Source organism: Ursus americanus, chromosome 34 (genome assembly GCF_024610735.1).
Source record: "Ursus americanus isolate L20-20 chromosome 34, mUrsAme1.1.p, whole genome shotgun sequence".
Lineage (NCBI taxonomy): Eukaryota > Metazoa > Chordata > Mammalia > Carnivora > Ursidae > Ursus > Ursus americanus.
The window spans coordinates 15,909,431-15,926,371 of record NC_142160.1 but is presented as its reverse complement, the minus strand read 5'-3'; the positions used below and the strand labels follow the sequence as shown (position 1 = coordinate 15,926,371).

Here is a 16,941-nt window from a genome sequence, read left to right as displayed (position 1 = left end):
AAAAAAAAAGTTGGGAAGTGACCCCTCTACACTATCTGATCAAATTAGGGATTTATACAGGACTCTCTAGAGAGTGAGTGATATTCCCTCTACTTCGTGGGTTTCAAAATTCAGCTAGCATATAAAAACTAATATTCTCCCATCTGCCCCAGAGAGTTCAAACCAATATAGTTTTTGAAAAGAAAAGAGAGGAAGAGAATTATCTGAATAAGGGAGCATCATGGAAAAATAAGAATTTTCCATATACACCGAGTTCTCATATTTGTCCAAGAGAATACAGGGAATATCACTTCTTGATTTATACCCCGTGGGTAGGAAAAACCTGTCACCACCTTCGAATCAGGGCAAATAAAAATATTAATGTTATTTCAACTAGACATATTTAAATTATTCTATTAAACATGCATGATGAAACAGGATGTTTTCTGCTCAAAAACAGAACAGAGGGAGTCTATGTGGTAGCATCCAAGAGTCAAGGCCATCATTTTGACCGTGCGGTAAGAGGAAACAGCTGTGCTCTGTTGGGCCAACACGGGCTCCCCTGGGCTTTGTGGATTCCAACGCCCGTGAATGAGGTTGTTAGCTCAGAACAGGCTTCTGGGTGAAGATCTCTCTCTATTCATGTCATTCCACAAAAGCACACTGCTCTTGAAGATAAAACACAGAGGCTATCAACCTCGCAGAGAAAACCATCTTGTGAGCACAGCAAAGTCTAAGAGTTTCCAGTGTAAAGAATAAATCTCTTCCCTCATACTTATATTCTTGGATTAATGAAATCAAATCCAATGAATCCTACTTGCATATATACCTTTAAAGGATATAACTAATAAAAAAGAATATGAACATAATATTTTCATCCCTTCTTACACCAATACCACCTCTTCTTTGCCGCCTCCCCCCATCCAATCCAAAAAAAAAAAAAAAAACCTGAAGAATTTGAAACGTGTCTTGATTTCAGCTACAGGAATGGCAGACTTGTTAAAAACAGTAGCCAGTGTGTTTTGTGACAAGAGGGTTCTGTTTATTAACAGTGTGCCTTTCTTATCCATTTTTTCCTCTGCTTATACTTTTCAGTGCCTTTCAGCAAACTTGGTTACTTTTACGTCTTCAGGAGCTGTAACTGCTGGTTATTTTTATTTCTTCTCCATGGTCTAACATAAAAGTCCCAAAGAGCAAAATTTCAAATGACACGCTCACTGTCAACTACGTCTTGACTGGCTAGACATCAGAGAGGGAGCAACGAGGCCCTGAAGGCCCTTTACTCCCAGACAAACTGCTTCCAAAGTCACTCCGAGGAGACCCGCGGGAAAGAAGGTTAGCAAAATCTTTACTTCAGTCCTTGGAATTTAACTAAAAAAGGCGACACTAGTCAAGCCACTTCCTGCAAAAGGCAAGATGAACCCGAGGGCCGACCCATGACAGCAATGACTAGTTACTGTATGACCCAGGAACTAAGACGGTTTTGCATTTTTAACGGTGGGGGCGAGGGGGAGGATCAAAGAACATTAATATTTCAAGATGTGTGAAAATCTCCTGAAAATTTAAATTGCAGTGTCCACGAATACAGTTTTATCGGAACAGAGCCCATATTTGTGTACCATCTATGGCTGCTTTGACTGTACGATGGCAGAGGTGAATGGTTGCCCCAGAAACCATCTGTGACCCACAAAGCCTAAAATATTTCCTAACTGGACCTTTATCAAAGAAAGTCTGCCTTCCCCTATCCTCTGGTCCCTTTTCCTGTTAGTAACAGGTCAGAAGACGGGAGCATCGTAGCACGAAGGGTCCAAATCTGCCTCTCACAGACTCCACAAGCAGCGTGGTCCTCAGCCCCATCCTACGTGACATGACTGGTTATCTACACACCTAAGGTTGAAACAGAAGATCCTCAGACACTAAAATCTTTCATCCAAAATGGTACTACCCATCCAAACTCATGTCTATGAGACACTTACCACGTGCCAGGCACCATACAAAGTTCAGATTTGCCGCAACTCATTTAATACTCAAAGTAATCCAGGGCCATAAATACTTTATGTATTTAGCCCATTTTACGGCTGAGAAAACTGAGGTTAGAGAAGGCAAGTAGCTACTCCAGGGCTACACAGCTAGAAAGGGGGCAGAGCTGGGGTTTAAACTCAGGCCGTCTGACTCCAGAGCTCATGCTCTGAACTCTGGAAGTGGCTCCGAGAGATGTGAGCTTTCCATGCCCGCACGCTGGGATTAAACGAGACAAACACATCATGTACATAACGCACTCAGTGCTGCTCCTGAGGCATTTTCTGTGCCCACAAATGTTAGAAATTATTAATTACTACAAATCTGTAGCTAATCTGGGGGGTTATTCCTTGAGTCTTTATCCTCACTAGCAAGGCAGCCATTTACCCAAATCCCATTCCTGTATATGAGAATTTAACATTTACGACACCCCAGCAGAGAAATCTTCATGCTTTTGTTAAGCAAACAAAGCATAATATGTAATATTATACCTCTCAGGGACTATTCAAGAATTCAATGTGTGTTTTAAATAGTCATTTTTGAACCCTATAACTATTGTCTTTAATCTGCTCAAGCCACCGAAACAAAATGCAACAGACTGGGTGGTCTAAACAACAAGACATTAATTTCTCACAGTTCTAGGGGCTGAGAAGTCCGACATTAAGATATCACCCAGTTTGGTTTCTGGTGAGAACCCTCTTCCCGGCACACAGACGGCTGCCTGTCCCCTGTGCGCTCACATGGCCTGTCCTGTGTGCGAGGACACACAGAGAGATTCTCTCTTATGAAACCACCAGCCCCACCATGTGGGCCCCAACTTCATGACCTACTCTAACCTAAATGCTTCCCCAAGGCCCATCTCCAAATACCATCACACTGGGGGTTAGGGCTTCGACATATGAACTTCGGGGGCACATAAACATTGACCCCCAACAGCTATTCATATAGAATTATAGAAAAAACAGAACATGTAAATATGTACACATGTTGGAACAGAGGTCCAACAATAATAATAAAAAAAGGTTTATTGTGACCTTTAAAAATCAGCTTTTTGGGGGACTCCTGGGGAGTCTGCTTGAGATTCTCTCTCCCTCTCCTTCTGCCCCTCCCCCATCCCAGCACACGCGCCCGCGCGCACAAACACCCTTCTCTCTCAAAAAAAAAAAAAATCAGCTTTTTGGGGATATGCTTATGCTTTAGTGTTACATATAAAAGGCTGGTGGTAATACTATATTCATGATCATCTGTGCAAAACAAAGATATACACAAAAGAAACAGCAGAAGAAAATAATATCAAAATGCTAAGTTACTTTGGGTGATACAACTATGAGCCATGTTTATTTTCTTCCTTTATTTCTCAATTGTCCACAAAGAATAAAAATCCCATATATTATCAGGAAAACCTGTTTTCTTTTAGTGCCCTATTGAAACATAAGTTACATGTTATTTGTACTCTATCAGGAGGGTATTTTTTTAATTTTTTTATATTTTAAAGATTTTACTTATTTGAGAGAGCATGTGTGCATTGCGGGGGGGGGGGAGAGAATCTCAAGCAGATTCCATGCTGAATACCCAGCCGGAGGCAGGGCTTGATCTCACAACCCTGGGATCATGACCTGAGCCAAAACCAAGAGTTGGACGCTTAACCGACTGAGCCAACCAGGCACCCCAGCAGGGTATTTTTTTTATTATTATTATTAGCCCTCTTTTGTCCTCTTTGTCTCCTCGATCTCACCATATACACATACAATCACTGGAGAGACAAGCAAACATAATGCCAACTGTGGTTAGAGGAGAACACAGGTGGCGGGAAACGTACGTCACTCCAACAGTGGAGAGACTTGTAGGTCAATGCAGGCTGTACCAGAGGTGGCATCCACTTTGTTTTTGGAAGGATAAGAGGAGTTGCCCACGAAAGAGGGGCAGGGCAGACCCAGAATACGGACCCAGAGGGCTGGAGGCCAGGATGAGTGGTGGAGGAAACGTCAAGGAGATCCACGGGCCTGAGGCCTGGCGGGAGAAACACTGACTGGGGACAGGAGCACAGACAGGGCAGAGGTGTCTCAAATGCTTCTGAGACTCACATTAAGAAATACATTGCATGTCAGGGCTCAGGAAACACACACACAACTAAGAAATAATGTTTCATAAAAGCATACTTATCCTTACTTTGAGTGATTCTCTCTGAAATGTTCTATCCTTGCTCTATTCTCTTTCCTTGTTTCTTATGAAGATGCTAGTCATGACAGGAGCCACCTGGGTGGTTCACTTGATTAAGCATCTGACTCTTGCATTTGGCCCAGGTCACGATCTCAGGCTTGTGAGACCGAGTGCCCATGAAGGGCTCTGTGTTCAGTGGAGAGTCTGCTTGAGATTCTCTCCCTCTCCCTCTGTCCCAACCCCTGTGCTCATTCACGCATGTACTCTCTCTCTCCAAAATAAATAAATCTTAAAAAAAAAAAAAAAGATGCTAGCTGTGACAAACTATACGACTTTATGACCTACCACTGGGTCACCACTCATAGTCTGAAAAAACACCAGGCCAGAGCATTTAATATATGTGCATAACCACTGTCCAGAGACCAAATGGAAATTAATTCAGATTTAGATATCTGGTACTCTTGGCAATAATGAAACACTCTCAGAATATAAAATATTAAAAGTAGCCTTGGAAATTAGTTTAAATTCAAAAGAATTTTTTTTTAATTTGAGCAAATAATAAATGGATAAACTTAAACTTCAGACTTCATGAACACCCAATTCATTGGCAAATTACAGTTGTACTTAGGAGATAAAAAGTTGTCCCCCCCTCCCCCCAAAAATGGCCTTGGCCTTAGCCCTCTAATAAAGACTCATGCTAGCAAGACAGCAGGATGATAAAAAGGTCTCCTTTATTTAAAACAGAACCCCTTTAAAATCTGCCTTAAGGACAAAGATATACACTGTATCTAAGAACAAAAAGAAGAAGAATCTCTAGAGACACAGACCCAAGCTTAAGCAGGGTGCTTACCTGAAGCGTACCTGACAGACACACAGGGGCCAGATGTGTAGCTGAGGGCATTTTTCTATTCTAGTCAACACGAGAACTCTCCTATAACAATACAAACTCTGGATGAATGAGAAATATTATCAAACGCAGCAGGAAAAAACTAAGTAGAGCAATGAACAAGCAATAACCTTGAAACTGAGCTCCTCTTCGTTCTGGAAACAAAAGGAGTCCAATTTTCTTCTGCAGCACATACAAGAAACTCTGCCAAAACCCATATCCAAACTTAACAACAGAACCAAAACCAGGGAGTGGGTTCAGAGAGGCCAGAGGAAACCAACAAGAGGTCTACGATAGTCACTTCTACCAACATCACCTACTCACTAAGACAACAGCCTTTAAACTGGAAATTATTTCCCTAATTTCATCCTCTTTCAAGACACACAGCGGCGCCCCTTCACGAGGTTCACTGAGTGTTCCTGAGGGTCGCATTCCGATCCATTGATCGCGACAGTGGTGGGCCTCACCTGGTGGCCCTGGAAACGTTGGCCAGGACACCCTGATGGGAGCTCCGCCCACCTGACATCCCAAGGCCACAGGTGGCACCTTGCTGAAGGCTCAGCCCAGGCAGGGAGATGCCCCAGGTGAACCGTTCCTCCTCCCAACTTGCCTGGTCCCCAAAGTCCAGACTGTTTATGGAAAGGAGGGGCTAGCTAGAGATCTGGAGGTCTGGGAAGACCCAAAGAGTCCAAGTGACTCCCAGAAAAGGGCAGGGGAGAATGTTAAACCCAAAGAAATGTTCAAGTATTTTCCCAAACCAGAATCAGAACTTGGGGAGGAGGAAGGAGGATGTGAGAGAATGGAGTTGGATTTCCCCTAGAGTGGCAAGGCAGGACAAAGGAAAAGCTGTGGTTTTCTAGGGTTGTAATTAAAACAGGGTAATTACACGACCATTCTTATCAAAATCTCCCTTCCTCTCAAGGCCTGGGCAGGTCCGCTGATAGCACTCGCCAGGGTCTTATACTCAGTAACTAACCTCAGCAGCTGTAAGACCCACAGCCCCTTTCACACCCACTCCTGAGGCTGCAATGTGCTCCCGGATTGTGTGTGTGTGTGTTAACTCTTTCTCATTAATGGGTGCGCAGAAGATCATTTATCATCTTATGAACGTGGGGTCAGCAGTTGGGGGAAGGCAGGGGACTGAGACACTGGAATTTGCCCTAAAATGTCTAGGAATACCCCCGTCCTCTCCCGAACTCTTGAGCCTGAAGAAACATCTGCTGGTTACAATGTGATTACAGTGAAAATCACCTCTGTCCATGGGGACAGAAGAGGGAAAACTCAGTGCTCTCCACGACAGTGGCTTCCCAGCAATACGCAGTGGTTGTGTAGATTGCAGGCTTTCATAATGATTACTAGGAATGTGCTCTCCTTCAGTACCCACTGTCTGGCTGCAGAAGTAACCCGCCTTCGCTCATCCTCTGTTTCAACAAATTGCAGTTCTTTACCTATGGTTTTAAGACATTTGGTAGAAAATTAACACTCCATTTTTAATTAGGAAAAGAATTTTTTTGAGATCTAAAATTACAGCAATAACATTTATTCTCATCAGTACAATGCTACAGTCTTAAATTTATCATTACATCCCTATGAGTATATAAACATTATTTTCTTAAAAAAAAAAGGGGTACCTGGGTGGCGCAATTGGTTAAGCATCCAATTATTGGTTTCAGATCAGGGTCGTGAGATCAAACCCCACTTGGGGCTCTGCCCTGAGCACAGAGGCTGCCTGAGATTGTCTCTCCCTCTCCCTCTGCCCTTCTCACTCGTGCATGTGCACTCGCGCGCGCGCTCTCTCTCTCTCTCTCTCTCTCTCTCTCTCTCTGTCAAATTAATTAATTAATTAACTAAAAAAAAAACTTCTGGTTTCTGTGTGAGCCCCACATAACTTACAAAGTGATGCGTGGGCTGAGAACCCTCTCTTAGAGGAAGAACTGTCCCTCTTTCAGAGAGAAGTTCTGAAACCCTCCCTCCTGGAATGAAATACGAGAATTTCTACAAAGCAAGCTCTGAACTAGAATCCATGGCTTAAAACGGTTACCTCCAAAACTGACAGGAAGAAGTAAGATGGGAGAATACTATTTTGCAGAGACGTAATTTCAAAAACCAGCAGAATATATATTCTTAGAGCTCAAACCTACAGACTTGATGTTACTGAGTTATAGTCCACTTTATGTGTTTTCCAAACATTAAAAGTCCTCATCGCCTCAATAGCGGTTCATGAATGAGCACATTTTTCTGTTTTGTTTTGCAAGGGTCCCAACTGGAATCTCATGGGACATATTTCTGCAGGGCCACCCGAAGTTATCTTCCTCTAGGCAACTGCGAAAAAGAACAAAAACAACACACAAACAAAAACAAACTCCACTGTCCTATGTAGCTAGAGTCTAAGTGAAATCAGATCAGGTGGGGCGCCTGGATGGCTCAGTCGGTTAAGCCTCTGACTTTTGATTTCGGCTCAGGTCATAATCTCGGGGGTCATGATCTTGGGGTCCTGAGACGGAGCCCCACAATGGGCTCGGCACTCAGTGGGAAGTCTGCTTGAGATTCTCTTCCTCTGCCTCTGCCCCTCCCACTGCTCATGCTCTCTCTCTCTCTCTCTCTCTCTCTCTCTCAAATATATAAAATTTAAAAAAAAAATAGCCACAGACCCACATTAATCTTTGGGTCACAGTATGTCAGAAAGGCACAGGTGTGTTAGCCAAAGGTCCACGTGACATGGAGCATGTATCCAAGAAGGGAAAAAGCAGGCCAATGACAAGGAGTCAGGACAGACTAAGGAGCAGATTTCCCAGTGCCAATAAACAGAAGAGTGCTAGACTAGATGTCAAGACACAGGAGAGACCTAGTACCGAGCAAAAATCAGAAAATGGGCAGGAGCCCACTGTGGGGAAGAGAGCTCCTACCAAGCCAGGGTTGAGTGCTAGGCACCCGTCAGAGTCCCAATACTTAGGTGGAGAATTGGTCCTGGAGAGTAGGGAGGCATTCGGCAAGGACTAGAGGCAGCCCTGTCAAGGGGATGGGCTCCGTGAAAGAGGAAGTGAGCAGTCACCCGAAGCAGCGACTCCCACTTCACAGTTCGGCTTCACGGAGGCCCAGGTCCCAGTGGGCACCTGCTTGGGTGACTCCGATTTAGAACCTGAGTGCAGAGGAATCAGAGAATGATTTATTCCCCAACAGAAAAAAAAGGTTGAGAACAATGTCGAGTTTGATACACCATTCAAAGAATGGATTCTGGAGGGACAGGTTTCTGTTGCGAAGTTCCACTGTCAGCTTTCTTACCTAAAAAAACAGCAAGCATACCTTCTGCTCCCAGGGTTACTATCGACAACCATGCACTGACTCATCAAAACAACAGGCCCAAATGCAGCCGCAGAATCCTGTAAATCTGCGTAGGCAACATTGTAGAGACCGTCATAAGATTCTGGTTTTTTCAAGCAAGGAAATCTAAGACTTTCTGGAACCTTCCAAATCTGGAGTCTGAGATACCTACCAAGTGTGGCAAAAGGCCAAAGGGGCTTCTCTCAGCCTGGCCGCCCCTACCCATGCTTGGGAGAGCTGGGACTTGGGAGACGGGCCCTCCCCCACCCGCCCCCCAGTAATGGATTGGGTCAGGAGGTTTCTGGAAGACAGAGCCACTCCAGAATAGTTTCCAGGCGGAAGTCATTTGTCCCGTGCAAGTGAGTTGGACTTAAGTCTCTCCTCGATGAGGGAATCCCTTAATAGAATCCACAAGTTTTCTAGAACCAAGCAAAACCCTGGAGTAGAGGGATGCCAGAAAGGCCTCAAGGCTGCCTTCAGATCCTTGTAAGGAGCCTGAGACAGACCCTCCAGCAGGAGAATAAACCAGCTGGTCTCTAAGGCCTTTCTTAATTTAAATTCCTAGCACCTCAGGCTCTCTGGAAATCAGGAGCAGGAGACTAGGAAAGGACTCCTGTTCAGTGCCTTCTTTGGTCCCAAGACTATTAAATCAAAGTAGTTTATCAAATTCTAAGAGATGCTAATGAGTTTTAAAATCCCACGGTAATTTAAATGCACAAATACAAAACTCCCTCCCCAACTCCTACCCCAAGAGCAAGTTGAGGAATTCGCCTTTGTGACTTTCTAAATATCCTACAGATGCCCAAATGTGAAGTGGGAAATGACGAGCGAGTCCGTTAAGAGGAAGTGGCCACAGCAGTCGCCCCAGTGACTGAGGTGACTTTAAGCTGTGACCCTCTTTCACACACGGCTGCCCCCGAAACACCACAGCTATTGTGACCGTCCTGACAAACGAACACGCAGAGGTGAACACGGAGGACCGACACCCAGCACTCAAAGTCTCACTTTCTGTGCGGAAAGTACAGCTTTCCACGAACCTTTAACACGAGGCAAATGGCTTTCTCTCTAATTTGGAACAAATTCCTCCAGGTCACAGCTTCCATGTATGCCCACCACGTCTCTGGCAAATGAAGATAAGAGGACATCAAGTGATCTCATGCGGCCCGAGTTAAATGACGGTCCCCCCTCTTTTGCCTACCAAACTCTGACACAGCGTTCCAGATTCTGCTTAAATTTCCCCTCTTCGGTGACACCCTCCCAGCTTCCTCAAACCCTCTGCTTTGGACTGCCTAGCCTTTTGATTCCTATCTCCTTTCACATGCATCATGAAGTTTCTGTTTAAAGAAGGCATGCTCACACATTTTTGGTAGGAAGGTCAACTGGTAAAACCCTTTTTGGAGAGCGTTTTGGAAATGTCGATGAAAATGACAATGCTGATACAACGATCCCACCGCCAGGACTTTCTCTTGCAGAATTACTCCCACCCAAATAAGCAGCAAGGCAGCTGTAACTATCTCAATGTGGAAACAATCTAAATGTGCATTAATGTGGGTCTGATTAAACAGATACAATGGACTATCACGCCTTGTTCAAAAGAACGGGGGGTGGGGGGGGGGGCGCGGCCGCGCCTGGATGGCTCTGTCATTAAGTGTCTGCCTTCAGCTCAGGGCGTGATCCCGGCGTTCTGGGATCGAGCTCCACATCAGGCTCCTCCGCTGGGAGCCTGCTTCTTCCTCTCCCACTCCCCCTGCTTGTGTTCCCTCTCTCTCGCTGGCTGTCCCTGTCTCTGTCTCTGTCAAATAAATAAAAACTCTTAAAAAAAAAAAAAAGAACAGGGGGCGCTCTCTCTGTCCTATTATTCCAAATTTTTTTCCCCAAACTCCTTTAATATATTTGATTATCTTTTTCTTTGGCGGCTTTTTTGATTTTTTTTTTTTAACTTTATTTTTGCCAGAGAGAGAGAGAGAGAGCATACAAGCAGGACAGAGAGGCAGAGGGAGAAGCAGACTCCCTGCTGAACAGGAAGCCCGACGCAGGACTTGATCCCAGGATCCTGACATCATGACTTGAGCCGAAGGCAGACGCTTAACCGACTGAGCCACCCAGGTGCCCAGCTTTTTTGAAGTACTGACAAACTGACAGAAAATCTTGTTGTGATGACTCACATCAGCCCACTGAAAATTATTTCTCTGTCCATCTCCTTCCCTCCGTCTCTCTCTCTCGTGTATTTTGTCTCCCCTGAGCATTAAGCAATTGAGTAGAACTTTTGGCAATGGTTTTCACTGGACATGAGGTATGAGGTAAAGGGGATCAGAATACGCTACCTCACCGTTTGCCACTTGGAATTATTTTGAACTCAGGGCAACTGAGAAAAGGCAGACACAGAAGAACTCTCTGCCCTCACCTCATCTGCCTAAAAGCAGGACATAAATTACCCTTGTGAAGGAGTTCTGCCTCCATACAAGAAAGAGAACTTTTATTATCAGATGCAGATAGCACCTAAATGTGTCTGCATAAAGAAACCTTATTAAAATAACCCTTATCTTCAACCAGTTTTCCCATATATTTACCTTCCCACAATTTACTGCCCCTAGAAAACAATACCCTTCTTTCCTTTGTCTAATCACTTCTCCACAATATATCACCCTTTGTTAAAATGGCCCACAAGCTTCCAAATCTACCCCTTCTTTGGATTTTCACCTCTTTTCTGCATAGCCCCTGTGCAGGTAAAACTGAAAACATCAATTAAACTTGTATGCCTTTTCTTTCTGTTAATCTGATTTTTGTGTCAGCTTAATTTGCAGGACCCAGATACAGAACATAAGAGGGTAGAGGAAAGGTTTTCTCCTTCCCTTACACAAGTGTGTCAGCAAAGCTCACAGCACTAGTGACACTAGAGTCAAGCTGTGTGAATGGTGAAACACAAGAGGGAGGGGACCCCACTATTTCCAGAACTAGTACTGATGAATACTGCCTCCACCCTTTGGGGCTTTACAGTGAAGCTATAAGATGTACCCAACCATGGCCTACCCCACCTTCTTCCAGACAAAGACTTATTATGTATCAAGACTTTTTATTTATATGCCAGGAATATAAAGTTTAGCTGCTGCAAAGGTACAAGACAATAAAAGGTTATTCTACTCTCAAAAAGTGTCTAATAGTCTAATACAGATGCACTGAAAGAGGGGAGTTTTATAACACAATTGCAAATAATACAACTGCGTAAGTTAATAAAGGTGACAGCCCAACAAAAGCCGGTCCAATCTAATGGAATCTTTATAGATTTCTCCACCCAAAAAGCATTGCTTCCACTTGAAGCTTGTGTTCCATTCCCAGGTCAAACCAACCACTTCCTAGCTCTGGGACCTTAAGTGGTTTACTTAACCTCACTAAACCCTACTTCACCCATAAAATGGGGATATTAGGACCCACCTCACAGGGAAGTTGGAATAATTAAATGAGATGGAGCATATGAAGTGCTTCACACCGCACCCAACACTTAGGGCCAAATAAATGTTAACTATGACTATTATAATCATCATTATCATCATTCTGGAATTTTCAAAATGCTTCCCAAACCTTATTCTGCCACCAGGCATAAATGGAACATGAACTTTATGAAGGACACTATCCATGGGCACATTTCCAGCCAACCCCATACTCTCACATTTGACTAATTCATCTATTCGGAGGGGAAAAAAAATACACAAAAGCTCAGATCATTTTAGATGAAGCCTTTTATCCTCTCAACAATGTTATATAAGCAGCATATGGGTGACATCTTTGAAGTTTATAATGTTTTTACTGTAAATATAAAAGAACCCAAAATACTGACATTTGCTTCTTCAAAGTCCCACGAATTTATTTTCCTAAGACACATAAAATATTTATGCTGCTTTACTTCCACCACCAAAATCAATAAGCCATTTGAAAGAACTGGTCAAGGTCAGACAGACATCAGGCTTCCAACTACAGTGGAGGGTTATCAAACCGGCTTAGAATGAGATGATTCTAGTCCAAATCTCACTCAATATCCTTTGGCCCATCTTTACAGAATAAAGTCTCTTAAGAAAAAGTTTTTGTGAGAGCACAAGTTGTCGTTTACACTACAAGCTCGAAGACCATGAAACTGTAACACTTTTTTTAGCAGACTGAGCACCTTGGTGGCACACCTAACAATGAGAGGGGAAGAGTTTCAATGACAGACCTTGAGTGGCCGAAAGTGACCCTATAAAAAGACATCAGTAAGCAAGGAAAGGTCAAAATGTGACAACTGATTGCTCAAGCTGACTGTAGGCAACAGTACACCCACAGCAGGAAACAAGCCAATCAACAGCAAAACACTTAAAACTGAAACTGAGATGCCATTCTGAGGATAATTATTTGTATTTTCTTTTTTTAATGAAATGGATTTGAAGAAAAATAACCACCTGAGAAAAAACAGTGGTTATCGCTAGACAAGTAGTATATTTTTACATACTTTTTCTTTTTTTTTTTTAAGATTTTATTTATTTATTTGAAAGAGAGTGAGCAAGAGAGAGAGCAGGAGCAGGGGCAGAGGGAGAGGGAGAAGCAGACTCCCCACTGAGCAGGGAGCCCCATGTGGGGCTCGATCCCAGGACCCTGGGATCATGACCTGAGCTGAAGGCAGATGCTTAACCGACTGAGCCACCCAGGTGCCCCATGTGTTTTTTTCTTTATGTATTTTCTAAGTTTTCTATAATAAAAATATATATTGTGAGGTTTGGAGAAAAAAAGAAGTGGGAAAAATATGTTACTTTTATTTTTAATTTCAAGACTTTTCCTAACAAAATGGGTAGGATCAGCCATCCGATTACAGATATGGGTCAATTTAAGATATTATCTACAGATACCTAAATCTGCCCCATCAGACTCATGGACTTTCATAAGCCAAGACTTTGTCAATACTTTCATGGACAAGACTTTATTTTATTGCTCCTGGGAACCCCTACGTCTAGCACAAGGCCTAAAATATTAGCTGCATATATTAAGAATATTTAGCAAATGAATTTTGGATGTGGCTACAAACCCAAAGTCTGGTATAACCTCAGGAAGGTGCAAAAAAAAACAGTCTCTTTATGGGATAGATGCCAACCATCCCACCAGATACATTACTCACATTATAGTTTAATGTCCCTTGCTACTCAAATCTTCCATTAAGTCCTCGTCCTCCCTCACTTAGCTCCCCTCCCTTCAGCACTGCCTGTGGTATTGAACCATGCTATTTTGTAGGGGTCTTGCTCTTCAAGAAGCTAGAGGGACCACCACTATGATGTCCCCCTTGTGTTTCTTATAGAGATGTGCAGTCCACTCCAACACTTTGAGGGAACCCATGGGAAGTTTATTTCAGATCTCAGTGCCATTAAAATAACTCTTCTCTGAGAAAGTAACACATTTTATTCTTATGAAGAGTAGGAATCTTATAACTGATCCTTTATCTTTATTTTTTTCTAAAGATTTTATTTATTTACTTGACAGAGAGCGAGACAACCAGCGAGAGAGGGAACACAAGCAGGGGGAGTGGGAGAGAAAGAAGCAGGCTCCCACCAGAGCAGGGAGCCTGATGTGGGGCTCGATCCCAAGACTCTGGTATCACGCCCTGAGCCGAAGGCAGACGCTTAATGACTGAGCCACCCAGGCACCCCTGATCCTTTATCTTTACGCTGGAAACCAAGAGCCAAAACTATAGCCACCCTTTAGAAACTTGGCAGACCTTAGGACATGCGTGTCTGTAAGCTAACCTTTCCTCTGGTTGCCTCTTACTCTTCCCTCCCTCTATATGGCTCTTTTCCTTTCCTTTTCCTTCCTTCCTTCCTCCTTCCTTTTCTTTCTTTCTTTCTTTCTTTCTTTCTTTCTTTCTTTCTTTCTTCTTTCTTTCTTTCTTTCTTTCTTTCTTTCTTTCTTTCTTTCTTCTCTCTCTCTCTCTCTCTCACATCTGGGATGAGGCCCGGTATAAACAAACTAAAAAACCAAAAATTAAATACACCCCCTACCCCCAAGTCCAAGCTGCTTCAGATATTTTTCACCCATGTATCTTGCCTGCAGGGCAAGAAAGTAAAGCTCACTCTCCTCACTGCTACCAACCAGGGGGTGACCTTTATGTGCATCTGTGACCGAAGATCTGACCGAGGACTAGAGGCACTTTCCTTTCCACTGCCACCCACCAGCTCTAAAATACACAGGACCACGCATGTGAATGCTGCACGGTGACAGAAGGCAGAACAGCATTACGACAAGGAACGCAGATTCTTAAATCACACTGCTTGGGTGCTAATCCTGCCTGCTCCGCCCTACCTGGCTGCTAACCTTGGGCAAGTGACTTAACCTTTCTGTGCCTTGCCTTAATTTCCCAGCCTGTGCAATGGGAACAATAATGGTACTGACCTCACAGGGTTGTGGTGAGGAGTAAATGAGTTAATACATGTAAAGGGATTACATCAGTGCCGGGCACACAGTAAATGTGGACCAGTACTATAATAAGACAGTTTTGTTTTCAATTAAGCCAGGCCACCCAGTGTTTCAAGTCACACTGAAAGTAATATTTCTCATTGTAAATTCGTCGACTAACAAACCAATTTCTATGGTGACCTTGAGTTTGGATCTCATTCACAGATCTGTGTGGAGTCAAAGCTGTCTCTAAAATGGCAGACATTTTCAACCCTTTGCTTTCTGATTTGCTGAAGAGGAGAAAACAGCGCTGTCCAACCACAAAAATGGTTTCTGGGAGTGTATCCCCAACTGGTAACAGTATGATCCTTCAACCAAACCGGTGTACGCACGAGTACTCATGTACACACTTCCACATCACAGTCAATACCCCTCCAGCTGCAGCACAGAATTCACTTAAAGTCTCCAGAGACGAAAAACCTCTCGAACAACTAACTTCTCAGGACATTCTTTAAAATAAAGTACTTTGTTTAGCCATCAAAGAACAACTCTGCTTTGTTGGATGCTTGAGGTCCTGATTTACATCTGAATTCAGGAAGCAGCTACCTCCTACACGTGCACTTAAAATGCAAACTCCTCCTGAGATTTCACTTATAAAGAAGCACAGAGCCCACTACTAGCCACACCCCATCTTTGCTCACAGCAAAGCCAAAGTCCCAGCAACTTCCCTCACACCCAGCCCACCAAAAAAATGTTAAGTCCTCAGTGAATGACTGTCATATATAAGAGGATGTACATAATTTTCATATAAAATGACTTGAAACCGCCACTGTATGATGGCGAAGAAAGAAAACTAGATAATCATGAAAGGTGTAGTGCCTGCAACCAAGGTTACTTCTAAATTTGATGTAAATGGATACAGTTCAGGTCGTGCTATACTGAAGTTACAGGAGATTGGAAGAAAACGCCCCGGAGTGTATCAGAGCCATTTATCTTCCACTTCCTACGTTTCCCGTAATTACTCACTAAATGAACGCACGAGTTTGTTACAGTATTGAATGGAAATACGTCAGTCCCTTTTACATTCTCGTGTCTCCCTATGGCAGAAAATATGCTAAGAATAGAATTAAAAATGAACACACTGTCGGCCAAGAACAGCGCTTTGAGGGATTCAGAAATCTCACCCTCTCCAGTTTAGCTCGGCAAATTCACTGGGGGAAGCGGAGGCAAAGGACTTGTGCTGCATAATAAAGTGACACTCCCGAAGAGCAACAGCCGAGATAACTCTGCCGCAGCCTAGATTTTTCTCCCCGCGAGCTCGCTTACAGTTTTATAAATGTTTTCCCCAAGATCCCGAGGGCAATTTCAAACGCGGCTCCTCTCAAAAGTCCCAAAGGAGACTCGCTCACCCACCCCACCCTGCAAACAGCGCACTTCCCGTTCGCTCTGGCCGGTCAAGAACTCTAACTTGACACTGACACACACCGAAAAAAAAAAAAAGAGGAAGTGGCCAAAAGACCATTTCAAGGCATATAGATATATATATTTCTCCCCTAAAGGGGTCAATATCCCTTGTCTTCCAGTCAAGCTTCAATGGGACGTAGCCATCACAGCCACTAGAAAGTTGCAGCGAATGACTATATTGCAAAATCGAGGGCGACTCCCCTTTAAAGATAAAATTTTTAAAAAATCCTCGAAATCCTCTTGCTATCCAAAAAGATCCCTCCCTGCAGCGAACGCAACAAAGCGACCCATCCTGGCGGGTCGGCTCCCGAAAGCGAAGCTCCAGGCCGGGTACGTGCGTGGTCTGCCCTGCCAAGTGGCAGAGGAAGCGCAGGGCACCAAGGCGGCCAGGGGACTCGGCGAGCACCTCCCTTACCTGGTTTGACCGGTTTGGGTGGCGGCTTCGACATCGCGCTTCCTGGAGCGGCTGAGCCTCAAGACCACGCAGGAAAACCCAACCGAACGCCCCGCCAGCCGACACTCGGAGGGGGGGGCCCAAAGTTTCTTTTTGCCGGGTTCACAGCCGCGCGTCTTCAAGGACCTGCGCCCACCCTTGACTGTCGGACGAGCGGACGCAGGCAGAGCCGCTCGGCGCAATACCCCGCCCCGCCCCGCGGCCGCCAGAGCCTCCCGAGCGCGCAGCCGGGCGACGAGGAAGTGGCCGC

The 16,941-nt window shown here is 44.2% G+C and overlaps 1 protein-coding gene across 2 annotated transcripts in view; it reads right to left on the bottom strand.

Moving 5' to 3' along the window:
• Positions 1–16,941, bottom strand: part of OSTF1 (osteoclast stimulating factor 1) — a 50,859-nt gene extending 33,918 nt beyond the window's left edge. The window contains exon 1 of one of the 2 annotated variants that reach the window (XM_087858929.1): positions 16,653–16,941. In XM_087858929.1, coding sequence (XP_087715055.1) covers positions 16,653–16,686 — 34 coding nt within the window. In that variant the 5' untranslated portion in view covers positions 16,687–16,941. The remainder of the gene's footprint in view (positions 1–16,652) is intronic. The other variant, XM_045780996.2, reaches the window with a different exon arrangement.